Below are 12,536 nucleotides of genomic sequence, written 5' to 3' on the forward strand. Positions count from 1 at the left end.
TAAGCCTAGTTGGCGAGGTGAAATGTTAAGACCCCTTTGAAAAGTTTTTGTGTATCCCTAAAAACCTTAAAGCATGTACTCAGAACAGCTTATGTATCTGTTTGGGGTGTCAGGCACTCAGAGTATCTTTTCATTTAGGGGTTAACCCCAGACCAGGTCAATGCCTGTTTTAGCCGAAGTTGGTATTTCTAAACAACGTCTCGCCTCCAACTTAAGAACTACTTCCGGCCTTCTCTTGTAGTCCTCAGCGCGTATGTGAAGCAATGCATTCTGGGAGACATTGAGATTTCCAGGCTGGGTGTGAATTCCGGACTTCGTTTCCCACAATGCCTTGGCGTGAATTCGTAACTCCTGCCGGGGTAACTGTGAGGTGGTCGCCATCTTGCGTACGGAGTGGAGGCTTGTTTCTCGGCTCCTGAGGGCCGGGCATTCGGTCCCACCCGGTCTCTGTTTGGGGAAGGTCTTCGGGCTTCTTTCACCTACTTTTTTGAGGTCAATGCAGAACTGTGGTATAAGGTGAGTAAACAGACTATTTTAAGCGAGGTGGGCTTGTGGTGGGGACGTTTTTCAGTTTCTTTCTTCTTCCTTCAGTGGCTTGGCTTCTCGCCAGCGCTTGACTGAACCCTTTAGGTTAGCCGTAAACAGAAGCCGGGAGTGAACCTTTGGGTCTCGGAGCTCCTTGGAATTCCTAGACAGAACCTGAACGTGTCTCCTTTGGGACAGAGAAATTGGGTGAAGCGCTTTTGCCCGGGCTGCCCTGTTTGGAGGTCAGGAGGCCTTAGGGTTCAGGTTGTGTATAGGCCTCTCTCTCCTTTCTCTTCCCTGGGACTTTTCTGCTGTTTACAATGAGGAAATGAGAAGCTGAGAAGCGGCCTAGGAGGGGCCTGTTTCTGGGAGGTTGAAGTTTTCTTAAGGTGTATTTTCTTTCAGTCACCCTGGGGCCTTCCTGTCTTATTCGTGTTTTTGCTCTTTCCTCGTATTAGAGAGAGGACGACCAGAGAGCGGGCGGAATGAAGTATTGACCAAAACAGGCGTTTGAATTGTACTGTTGAGGGTCCCCAAAAATTTTCAAGAGAAGCGGAGTTTATTTATCTACGAGATGGACGAACCATCTGGAAAAGATGAAGGCTTTGATTTGGGGAGTTGCCAGATTTCTAAACATCACATATTTCTGTCATTCTCATTACAACTTAAGTTACTGTTCTTTTCTTTAAAATTAATGTAATACACACATTTGGAGACACTTTTACTCTCCTCGCAGGAATAGGGCCTATAAAGACTGACATTTCAGTTAATATGACGTTTGATTGCTAACACTTGTGGTTGTCTGAGGTTTGCTAAGGACCTAGTGGTTTTAAACAGGAAGACATTTATGATACAGTTTATCACAGCCAGTTTGGATATGTGTCATTTTGGGTGGCACACTTACTCTCCCTTTTAGTACACGATTGTATATCTGTGTCATCAAAATGTGTATTACTGATTGAGCTTTCCAAGCTTGCTTAAATTTTTGCTTAGGTTCTCTGAATTCAGAAATACGTTAGTTAAATAGGAGATATAGCTTTCTTTAAAAAAGGATGTTTATTTACCTTCAGTGAAACTCCTGCTTTAAAGCACAATGTCATAACAGTAGTACATGGTTATAAAATTACAACTTTGAAATTTTCGTGTTTTGTGAAAATGCTTTTTAAATGCTTATATCAAATTGGTTTTTTCTATTGTTTCTGAGGAAACTTTTGTTTAGATTTTTAAAGTATTAGTTATTAGTTGTGTGATTTGCTCCTCAGATGCCGTATGGTGAAATTGAAGCTAAATCCATAGGACATGAGGAAGAACTAATAAGTGAACCATGCTCCAAGAAATTGAAGTCTAATGAAGAGGCATATGTTTTCCCCCATCATGGTAGTGGTAATTTTCACAGAAAGCAAGAGAAAACTGGAAGTGATTGGACCCCTGTAATCATCACTAATATTAGAGGACATAGTTATCCTCAGGAGGACAAAACCCAAACTACAGATTTGCTGAAACCTGTGCATGATGGGATGCCTAGTGACAGACCAGATGTTATTGAGTCTGTTGATTCGCAAGTTGTACAGGATATGCATCCTCCATTGGTATCCACAGATGATGAGATATATAGCACAAGTAAAGCATTTATAGGACCCATTTACAAACCCCCTGAGAAAAAAAAATGTAATGACAGGAGGAATCAAGCAGACACTATCAATGGTAGAGATGGCAAAAAAGAACAAAAGAAACAGAAATTTAACTCCAAAAAATCAGAGATTGACAATGAATTGTTCCAGTTTTACAAAGAAATTGAAGAGCTTGAAAATGAAAAAGATGATTCAGAAAGCAGTTGTAAGGAACCAGAACCCTCTGAGAAACAACTCGTTCCATATTATCAGAGCCATGATAATGATCGGTTAAAATCTGAAGAAGAAAAGAAAAAATATCTTAGTAATGGCCTTCAACCACATTGTGGTAATCAGCAGTGCATGGTGAATGAGCCAGGTAAATATCCTTGTAATGGACAAGTAATACCTACATTTTGTGACAATTCATTTACTTCCTTCAGGCCTGAGTGGCAAGCAATGCATTCTTTTGTAGTACCACAAGACCCTCATCTTCCCAGTTTTAACTATCACTTAAATATTCAAAGATTGAGTGTTCCACCAGATCCACCATCAAATATTTTCCATGCCCAGGATGACTTTGAGATGCAGAATGGATATTTTATAAATAGTTGTCATGCTAACTGGGATTGTTTGACTTTTAATGAGAACAATGAATATACTGACCGCAGTGATATTACCAGTGGTGATCATCCCTCTAGAAATGACTATAATGTGCAAGATGGGTATGCAAGTAATGGTTTCTGTGAAACCAGTGAAGGATACTGGAAAGATCCTTCTGTGGACGAGTGTAATGGAACAGACAGGTTTATAAACCAGCAGTTTCAAGAGGAAAAGTTACATAAATTGCAGAAGTTACTTATTCTTTTAAGAGGTTTGCCTGGTTCTGGGAAAACAACATTGTCTCGGTAAGTAAAGATTACCAAGTGAATACTTGGTAATTTACTGCTTAAAGATCATGATGTTGTAATCAGTGGCAAATGCTGTTATGTGTCTTGTAAAAAATCTTTAATTTGTTATACTTGAGAATGGCATATGATGGTAAATATTTAAAAAGATGTTTTCTGATAGAGGAATTATATTAAGATCCTGTTAAGGACTTTAAAAATAGATACACCATGTGAAATAATGGCTGTGATGAAAGCAGATGCTATTTGAGAACTGTGCTGCCCTTCAAGTCAGCTATTCAAGAAGAGTTGGATTCATGGGTAGAAAACTTGAGCTTTGACTCAGTTATTTCAGTTTGTGACCTTGGACAGGTTTCACCGTTAATAATACTTATTTTTCTGGAATTATTATGAGAAGCCAATGAGATAACCCAAGGAAAGGAATTTTGAGCTTGTTTTAAGAACTGTGTCGTGTTCGTACCATTGTTGATGGAGGGAACCTTTTTGTGGTTTCTTTTAAGAGCTTGAAGTGAGCAATATCTGAATTAGTGGAGTTAGAACTGATGATGTTTTATTGTGTGGTGAAATGTTTCAAATTCCTGTCTTTGTTTACATTTTTAAAGTATTGATGCAGTCAAACACGTTTGTGCAGCTGTGAAAAACAATACAGAGTCTTTGTAGTTTATATAGGATGATTTAAGGTTTATGCTAGATAAGAGGGAAAAGAGCTTATTTGATGTCTTTGGGTCATGATAAACAAGTCCAAGGAACTGTTTTGTAAATGGTTTATATTTATTTGCAAGACAGTCTAAACAATTTAAACAGTATTTCTTCAGAAGCAAGAAATTAGAGAAAGATTTAAGTTATATAGACATTTCAAGCTAGATTGTAAACTGTGATTTTGTGAATGAATTTTAAGCCTGCATTTTTATTCCTTTTTAGTGAAAATTTTATAGAGACAATGATATTTCAACCCTTCTTTAGAAAGGATAGAAATTAAGAATGAAGTCTTAAAAACATGGGTGTTCTTCTAGATTTGGAATATCAGAAAAGGGATGGTTGGAAATTGGATGAAGGCATCTTCTGGTGAGGGCCTCTGGTATAGAATGTGAAAAAGAAGGGTTAGGTTCAGAACAGCATATTGGAGTGTGTTGAAACTGAAAGTGAGTCAAGTGTAGTGGCAATTCAGTAAAAGTTGAAGGAGACGTAATTGTAGTGGGAGATGAGAGGTGATTATATTTAATATGTTGTTGTTCAGTCGCTAAGTCATGTCTGACTCTTTGCGACCCCATGTATATTTCTTTATTTGAGAAATTAGATGTAATAAGAGTGGAAGTTATAGTCACAACTACCATATATGTTACTGTTTTTAGGTTATAGAGTACTTCCACATATAACCATCTTGGGAGATGAATTAGTCTTTTCACTTTTTAGAAGCAGCAGAGGCTAATAAAAAGTGAGTTCAGGTTAAAGGACTTGGGAGAAGTTATAAAAACTGGTAAGAGATCAAAATGGGGATGTAAATGAGAGTGTGTTTCTTACCTAATCCTTCACTTTAATATCTATCACATGGGTTGCTCTATACCTGACTCCTGGCTTTGAATAGCTTGGTTAAAGCAGCAGAAGTATCTCTTTAGGTCAGCACTTTTTTGAATGAAGTAGGAATGGTTGTTTGGGATTGGATATGAAGCCACATATTCTTTAGTGGGGAATGGTTTCATGTAGGATTTAGCTTTTCAAATGAGCTTTGAAAAAAGGAACAAATATTTGGAGGATCAGAGTTGAACTGATTTGGGGCACTAAATTAAAATATAACATTGTTTAGTATTGATATGTGGTAATGAGTTATAGTGGGTTAGATAAATTTCAAATTCTTTTGAGATAGTATTCAAGTCCCTTTCTTCCTTTAGTCCTTAGCTACCTCTTTATCTTCATATCCTTGTGCGCTTGAACTAGTACCCTGCCCTCCACTGCAGGAGACATAATATGTGTCCTTTCATTTTTCTCAGGGTTTTACTTATTTAGAGGTTCTCTTAATTGCCTCTACTTTTGATGTTTTGGTTTCTCATCTTAACCCTCAAGACAGCATTATCTTTTTGTTAAGCCAACTTGGTTACAAGTGGCAGAAGCTTGGTGTTTACCACAACTTCATGAACAGATTTTGATGAAACTAGTCTTATGTTAAATTTGAATACCAGTACAGACTTTAAATATTTACAAATGAACCTTTGAAAACAGTTCACACAACTTCTGTAGGTATGACAAGGTGCCAGCTCTTTGTCCTTTTAGGTAAACTGACGGCTTTTTGATGAAAGGTTCATTTGAGGCAGAATTCAACAATATTCTAGAGGTAGAATTTTGTTGCTGTTGTAGTTGGCAGTCAGCCAGACTGAATCCTTAGATTCCATGGTTGGTCTCAGGACCATTTAGGGATCAAGTTTTGGGTATCATTCTTAGGGGTGTAGGCTAAAGATTTTGCTAGATTCCTATACTGTGTTCTTGCAAGGAGGAGGCATAAATCAAAAATACTTCAGCAAATCCACATTTCTTATATGCTACAGATTTCACCAGTGAGAGTATTATCAGAAGCAGTAATTTCATCATATTAGCAAAATGTCTGGAGTTGATCAGGAATAAAAGATAGTTGAAGCACTTGTCAGAAAGAGGAAGTCCTACTCTGCTGGCTTTGATGATGAAGGGACCATGAGTCAAGATGGATATGTAGGTTGCTTTTAGAGGAATGCTAGTCTGACCACTGGCGACCCACTCCAGTATTTTTGCCTGGAAAATCCCATGGACAGAGGAGCCTGGTAGGCTGCAGTCCATGGGGTCTCGAAGGGTCGGACACGACTGAGCGACTTCACTTTCACTTTTCATTTTCATGCATTGGAGAAGGAAATGGCAGCCCACTCCAGTGTTCTTGCCTGGAGAATCCCAGGGACGGGGGAGCCTGTTGGGCTGCCGTCTATGGGGTCGCACAGTAGGACACGACTGACGCGATTTAGCAGCAGCAGTCTGACCACAACTTGATTTTAACCTAATGAAACTGATTTCAGACTTCTGACCTTCAGAACAGTAGGATAATAAACCTGTGTTGTTTTAGCCGACAAGTTTGTGATAATTTGTTACAGCAGCCATAGAACACAACAGTTTGAAGAGAGGAAGAGATTTTTTTTTTTCCTTTCTTCTGTTGGAAGAGCCTTCAGTTTAAACTCCAGAGGAAAGGTTGGCTTTTTCTTATGTAGGGTAATTTTCTTCTTTCAAGAAGTGTTTGGAGAATGAAGTGTCCCAGTAGTCTTCGGCCAGAGGGTATGCAAGGCCACTCAGTACATAAGGAGGTAAAGAATTCATGCAATATCAGTTTTACTCAGTTTTTTTTTAAAATCACTTCTATTTTTAAACATATATGATGTGTTATAGAAAACATATGGTTCTTAGAAAGTAAAAAAAAATTAAGCAGGAAAATTACAATGGCTCTATATATAGTAGAGCATTTTGGGAAGTAGGACTCTCAAAATGACATTTAAAGAATACAATTCACTTGTTGTTACTCAAGTGAAAGATTGTAAGTACAGAGTAAATTTTTAATCTATGGTTGAGTTACAAAGTTCCCTGAAGCTGACTTGTTAAAGCAATAAACATTTATTGTCTCACAGTTTCTGAAGGACAGGAATCTGGATGCCTCTGGTTCAAGGTCTCTAATGATGCTATGATCACCATGTTGCCTTGGGCTGTGTTTTGGTCTGAAGGCTTGTCTTGGGGAAGACCTGCATGGAATATCTCTCAGAATTGTTGACAAGACTTATTTCCTTGTGAGCTACTGGATTGAAGGCCTCAGTTCCTTGCTACCTGTAGGCTGTCTCGTCAGTTGAGGGGATTATCCAAGGGTGTGGACACCAGGAGGTGGGGATGTTGTGAGCTATTGGTTTTGGCTCTTCCACCATTGTTTATGTGATTTTGGTTGTCTGAGTTCTGAAATTATTTTCATTTCTGAATTTGTTTAATACCACATTGGCAAGGTTGTTGTGAGGATTAAATGGAATCATAGAGGTATGTATATAAAATGCTTGGCACATACTAAGTCCTCAAAAAGATAGCTGTTTTGCAAAATGCGAGTCAAGTGGCCAGTGGGACCACATCTGAAATTTTTATTGTATACTTGATTTCTCAAAGGTCTAAATTTTCTGAGAATCCATTTTAGTACCTGTCATAACTTGGGAGGGTTCTAATAGAATCTGACTAAGAATTTTGAAAATACTGATAGTCTTAAATAATTTGCTTTTGTTTAGATGGTTGATATGACATTAGATATATCTAGATTAATAAAGGTATTTTTGAGATAATTCAGGAAATTTTGAAACGATGCATGAGCAGACTGGGAGGAAAAAGTCTCTTCAAGCTAAAATTATTTGCTGTAGTTATGATTTATACAGCTAAGATACTCTTCATTGAGATTTGTTCGTGTTTGATGTTGACATGGTTTTATGATATAAATTGATTTACTATCCCTTCCCTCCCCACTTTTTTTTCTTTTTTGAAGAGGTTAAGCATTTCTTGGGTACAGAAGATCCTGTACTCTTGTAGTATGGCATTATTAAATCTAGACGATCACCTGCTAGTAAAGTAGTAGAACAGAGCGGGGGAAAAAAAGAAACATATATGTTATCTAGGAAAGATAGTATCAGGTTTCTGGTACTTTTAAACATAACTAGGTATCATCTAGTTGATTATGATCAAAATTTTTTTAGACAATTGAGCTTTGGTTTGGAATGCTAATATTGTGGCATTTTTTTTTTTTTTAATATTGTGGCATTTTTTTAATCACTTATAAACAAATAGGATGCCAAATGTGTTAGATGGTATATTTTGGGAAAATCATGGCCACTTAAAAGAGAAATCCAGCTTTATCCTCAAACAATTAATTTAAACCATTTACTTTTTTTTAAGATTTATTTTTTAATTGAAGGATAATTGCTTTACAGAATTGTGTTGGTTTCTGCCAACTTCAACATGATAAACATTTACTTTTGTTTGTTTAAAGTAATTTGAATCAGAATTCTATAAGTGGAAGTATACAGTACATTTTTTACATTTATATATGGTTTTATTTTTATATAAAATATATGCAGTTTTATTATCTGAGGAAAGGAGAGATGTTTGTTATTTTAATAGTTGAAATTCTTTGTTACTTTTATTAGGAAATATTCTTGAATCATCCCAGGGCAATATCATCCTTCCCACCACCTTCTACTCCCTTCCCCTTCTCAAAAAGAGATTATAGAATTACATATGCTCAGTTGCTTCAGTCCACTCCATGAACTGTAACCTGCCAGGCTCCTCTGTCCATGGGATTCTCCAGGCATGACTACTGGAGTGGGTTGCCCTGCCCTCCTCCAGAGGATCTTCCTGACTCAGGGATGGAACCCACATCTCTTAAGTCTCCTGCATTGGCAGGCAGCCTCTTTACCACTAGTGCCATTGGAAGCCCAGTAAAATGATAATCCAACTGCCTAATGATTGAAGGAGGGGAGATAAAGTGAAAGTCACCTCAGCTGTGTCTGACTCTTTGCGACTCCATGGTCTATACAGTCCATGGAATCCAGGCCAGAATACTGGAGTGGGTAGCCTATCCCTTCTCCAGGTGATCTTCACGACCCAGGAATCGAACCAGGGTCTCCTGCATTGCAGGTGGATTTTTTGTTATTGTTGCCTTCAAATTGTTCCTACTGTCTTTTCCTTTTTCTCCGCACATCTCCAATCTGTTTGATGAGTCGCTGGTTATGGGAATTCTCTTACGCTGAACACTTGTCAGTCTCTCTGTGCTTAGAAGTTAAAGGTGGTAAATCGTGAGGACAGACCTTGATTACCACTGACTTGTTCTGAGGATGTGTTCTTTGTTTAGTATTTAGTAGTTAATTTCAGTTAGTAATTTAATCTCTTAAAAATTAAAAACATGATTATACTCTGGAGGATCATAGACTGTTTCACAGCCTTAAACCTCAAGTCCCACTTTCAGGTCATGCATGTTTGTGCTTTATAGAAATAGTGTATCAAAGCTATCAAAACTAGTTTGAGTCAAATGTAGTTTTCCCCAGATGAATTGCTTCCTTAAGCTTGCTTGTCTTAGGTAACCTATTACGTTAAATTTAGGCAATTTTAGACAACCAAATACAAATTCACTAAAGTTAAAGCATGGAAAGTTGACATCATTTTGAAATTGAAGAGTGTTTTTAAAAGTTGCAATATAGAAGTCACTTAATGGCTATTATTATGTAGATTTAAGTATGAAGTGATATTTGAAGTCTGAAAGCTTTTTAAGGTTCAACTCCTGTGCTGTTCTGCCTGCAGTATATTTACAAATACGTACCAGATATTCATTTAATAATCTTTCCTATGTGGCTTATTTCTGATGGTTATAGATTTTATAAATGGCACCTTTATGATTTCTTTTATTAACAGAATTCTGCTTGGTCAGAGTCGTGATGGCATTGTGTTCAGCACTGATGACTATTTTCACCATCAAGATGGGTACAGATATAATGTTAATCAACTTGGTGATGCCCATGACTGGAACCAGAACAGAGGTTTGTTTTGGGCCAAGTCTTCTGGGATAGAATATTTGACTAGGAGTCACAAACCTGAATTTTTATTCTTGACTTTTTTTTCTTTTTTTTTTTAACTTTTTACCAGCTGGATGCCTTTGACAAGCCATCAAAAGAGCTTTGAGACCCCGTTTTTCATCTCTTAGAAGCAGTGATAATTATACTTACTCTACCTGATTGAGGTTGTGAAAATCAGAGAATGTATTTAGAATATTTTTTAAACTGTAGATAGTGTACATAAACCAGTACAATAGAGGTATAGGATGTTTTGATATACTGCTTTATACCTCATGAACAAATTCAGAAAACCTCTGATATTACCTCATGAACAAATTCAGAAAACTGGTATTTTTGTTGTGTGTTACCAAAAGTTATTTCCTTGAGTAATGACAATATTTTCTAAGGCTTAATGTCCATGAATATTAAATGTTTTTTCCACTGATACAAAAAAATTACTTATACACTTTTTAGAGGCACATGGATCAATTTGTTTTAATTTTGAAATAGTAGTTATTAACCTTGGCTGCACATTTGAATCACTTGGCGATTTTTTTTTTAAACTCATGCCCAAGTGCTAGCCTCAGAGATTCTGGTTTAGTTAGTCTGATGTGCTTGCATGCTCATTCACTTCAGTCATGTCCAATTCTTTACAACCCTGTGGACTGCCAGGCTCCTCTGTCCGTGGGATTCTCCAGGCAAGAATGCTGGAGCAGGTTGCCACATCCTTCTTCAGAGGATCTTCCTAGCTCAGGGATCGAACCTGCGTCTTCCCAGGCTCCTGCATTGCAGGTGGATTCTTTACCACTGAGCCATTGGGGAAGCCCCTAATTGGTATGGAGTGGATCTAAACATTGGTGGTTTTTTTTGGAAAGTTTCCTAGATATTCTAATGTTACAGTCAGAATTGAAAACTATTAATCTAGAACTGTGTAGGTACATGCTTATACTATAATTTCTTTTTTAAAAGATTAAGAATGCTTTGATGATGAAACATTATTTAAACCTGGAGTAGAGCGATTACAGTGAACAGCCTATTTGCTTCCTTGTGGTAGTCATTTAACTTGTAGGATTTATTTGGTTCAACCTTTTTTTCTTTGTAAGTAAACGGTTGTCCCATTTTTAGTGATGTAGCTTCAGAGGGACAGTCTGCTCCCTGTTTCATTCAAGAATGAATTGTTTCCTTAATCAGTTATTTCATTAAAGTTGCAAAATGATTTTCTAGGTCTGTCATTCCTTCTGTGTTCAGTGGCTAGAATTCTTCTGTAATGAGGAATGTCATCTTACCTAGAACTAGCAACTATTGTTACCCTGAAGTACAGTATGTACAGGAAAAACAGCATAAATACTTTTCTTTCTAATTCTCAGTTTTCAAAGTAAGGAATTTCAGTGAGGATATTTTTGAATAAAAAGTTTAAATGTCAGATAAGTTTGATTTTAAGACTATTGTCTAGTATTCATTCTAGGATTTCTTCAAATATTTATTTTAGAAAAAAATATTTTAAAAATTAATTCTTTTTTATTTTTTAAAATGCTGCAGTGTTACTGCCCAAGTCAAATGAGGATGATACTGGCAGTTCCCAAAAATGCTTAGAGTTATTGGCCCAGAGTTAAGAGGAACAGAAGTAGGTGATAAGGGGAATGAGGCAGTATATATCTTTGGTGAACTGGAAAGTTTGTTTGTGTGAGACATTTTTTTTTTCTTTGTGCAATACTAGACTATTTTATTAAAATGTTTGTGCCGTGTGAATTATACTTGCTGAACATATTGGTGTCTAGATAAACCATTGGTTTTATTAGTATAGTAAATGTGGACTTTTCCAAGGTAATTTTTAACCCCTTTCAAGGTAATGATAACTAGCAATCACTAGACATTTTGAAAGTGGTGAGCATTACGTTTAGTTTACAAACATTTATTGAATACTTTTAAGTGTCAGTCATTATTCTGGGAATATCAGTCTGCCTCATGTTTATTAGAAGAATCAGAATTCATCTTTAACTGCTTATAAATTTAAAATATCTCCCAAGATGTCGTTACTCTCTTTCTTAGAGTATGGTGGTTAATTTGTTTGAGAAAATGACTCTCTTTATTTGAGTATTCAGACATTGTTTACCTAAGATCTTTATTTTCCTGGAGTGTACTGGAATGTGGTATTGGATGATAATTATCCATGGAAAGAGAATAATATCCCCATTCCTGCAAATCAGAGATTTATTTGGTTAATAAGCTCCTTTTGTAGACGTGACTCCTTAGAGGAGTAAGCATGTCTATCAGACATTAGGAGAATTACTTTAATTTTTTTTTTTTTAAATGAAAGTTTGATCACTGTTTGGGGTAAAGCAGTGGGAATTGATAGCATCTTGGTATCCTGTTTGTGACCCAGGTTGTAACTTTTTTTTAATATTTAGAGATGTTTTCTCCCAAATGTATATTTGCATTCCACGTTAGTCATTATTACTTAACCTTTAAAATTCTATCATCCCTTAGACATCTGTATAAATATTTTCATTATGTGAAACTTAGTGATTTGAATTCTAAATCCCAGCAAAACTTACATATCGTTGTATTTTGCCATTGTATTGATATGCAAATACCTATCAATGCATTTGCATTTTAAACTTTATAGTGGGGAGAAGGAAATGGCAACCCACTCCAGTATTCTTGCCTGGGAAATCCCATGGACAGAGGAGCCTGGCAGGCTATATAGTCCATGGGGTCTCAAAAGAGTTGGACACGACTTAACCACTAAGCAACAACAACCATCCATCCATAGCCCCACCTGTTAGAGATAATTTGTGTTACTCTTTTGGAATGATGCTAAATAACCTGTTTGTTAACATGTAAATTCAAAGCACTAACTGATTTGCTCTTGGAGCATCTGAAGCTTCCAGTCTGAGGAATTCTCAGATTTCTCT

General features: G+C 36.8%; 1 protein-coding gene across 2 annotated transcripts in view; it reads left to right on the plus strand.

The window, feature by feature from the left end:
- The first annotated feature begins 356 nt into the window (after positions 1-356).
- The window catches only part of N4BP2L2 (NEDD4 binding protein 2 like 2), an 81,120-nt gene continuing 68,940 nt past the window's right edge, over positions 357-12,536 (plus strand). The window contains exons 1-3 of one of the 2 annotated variants that reach the window (XM_043892045.1): positions 357-516; positions 1,788-3,043; positions 9,482-9,606. In XM_043892045.1, the coding sequence (XP_043747980.1) occupies positions 1,788-3,043; positions 9,482-9,606 (1,381 nt within the window). In that variant the 5' untranslated portion in view covers positions 357-516. Of the gene's footprint in view, positions 517-1,787; positions 3,044-9,481; positions 9,607-12,536 lie in introns of those variants that run through there. The other variant, XM_043892046.1, reaches the window with a different exon arrangement.

This window comes from Cervus elaphus, chromosome 30, assembly GCF_910594005.1.
Source record: "Cervus elaphus chromosome 30, mCerEla1.1, whole genome shotgun sequence".
Taxonomy (NCBI): Eukaryota; Metazoa; Chordata; class Mammalia; order Artiodactyla; family Cervidae; genus Cervus; species Cervus elaphus.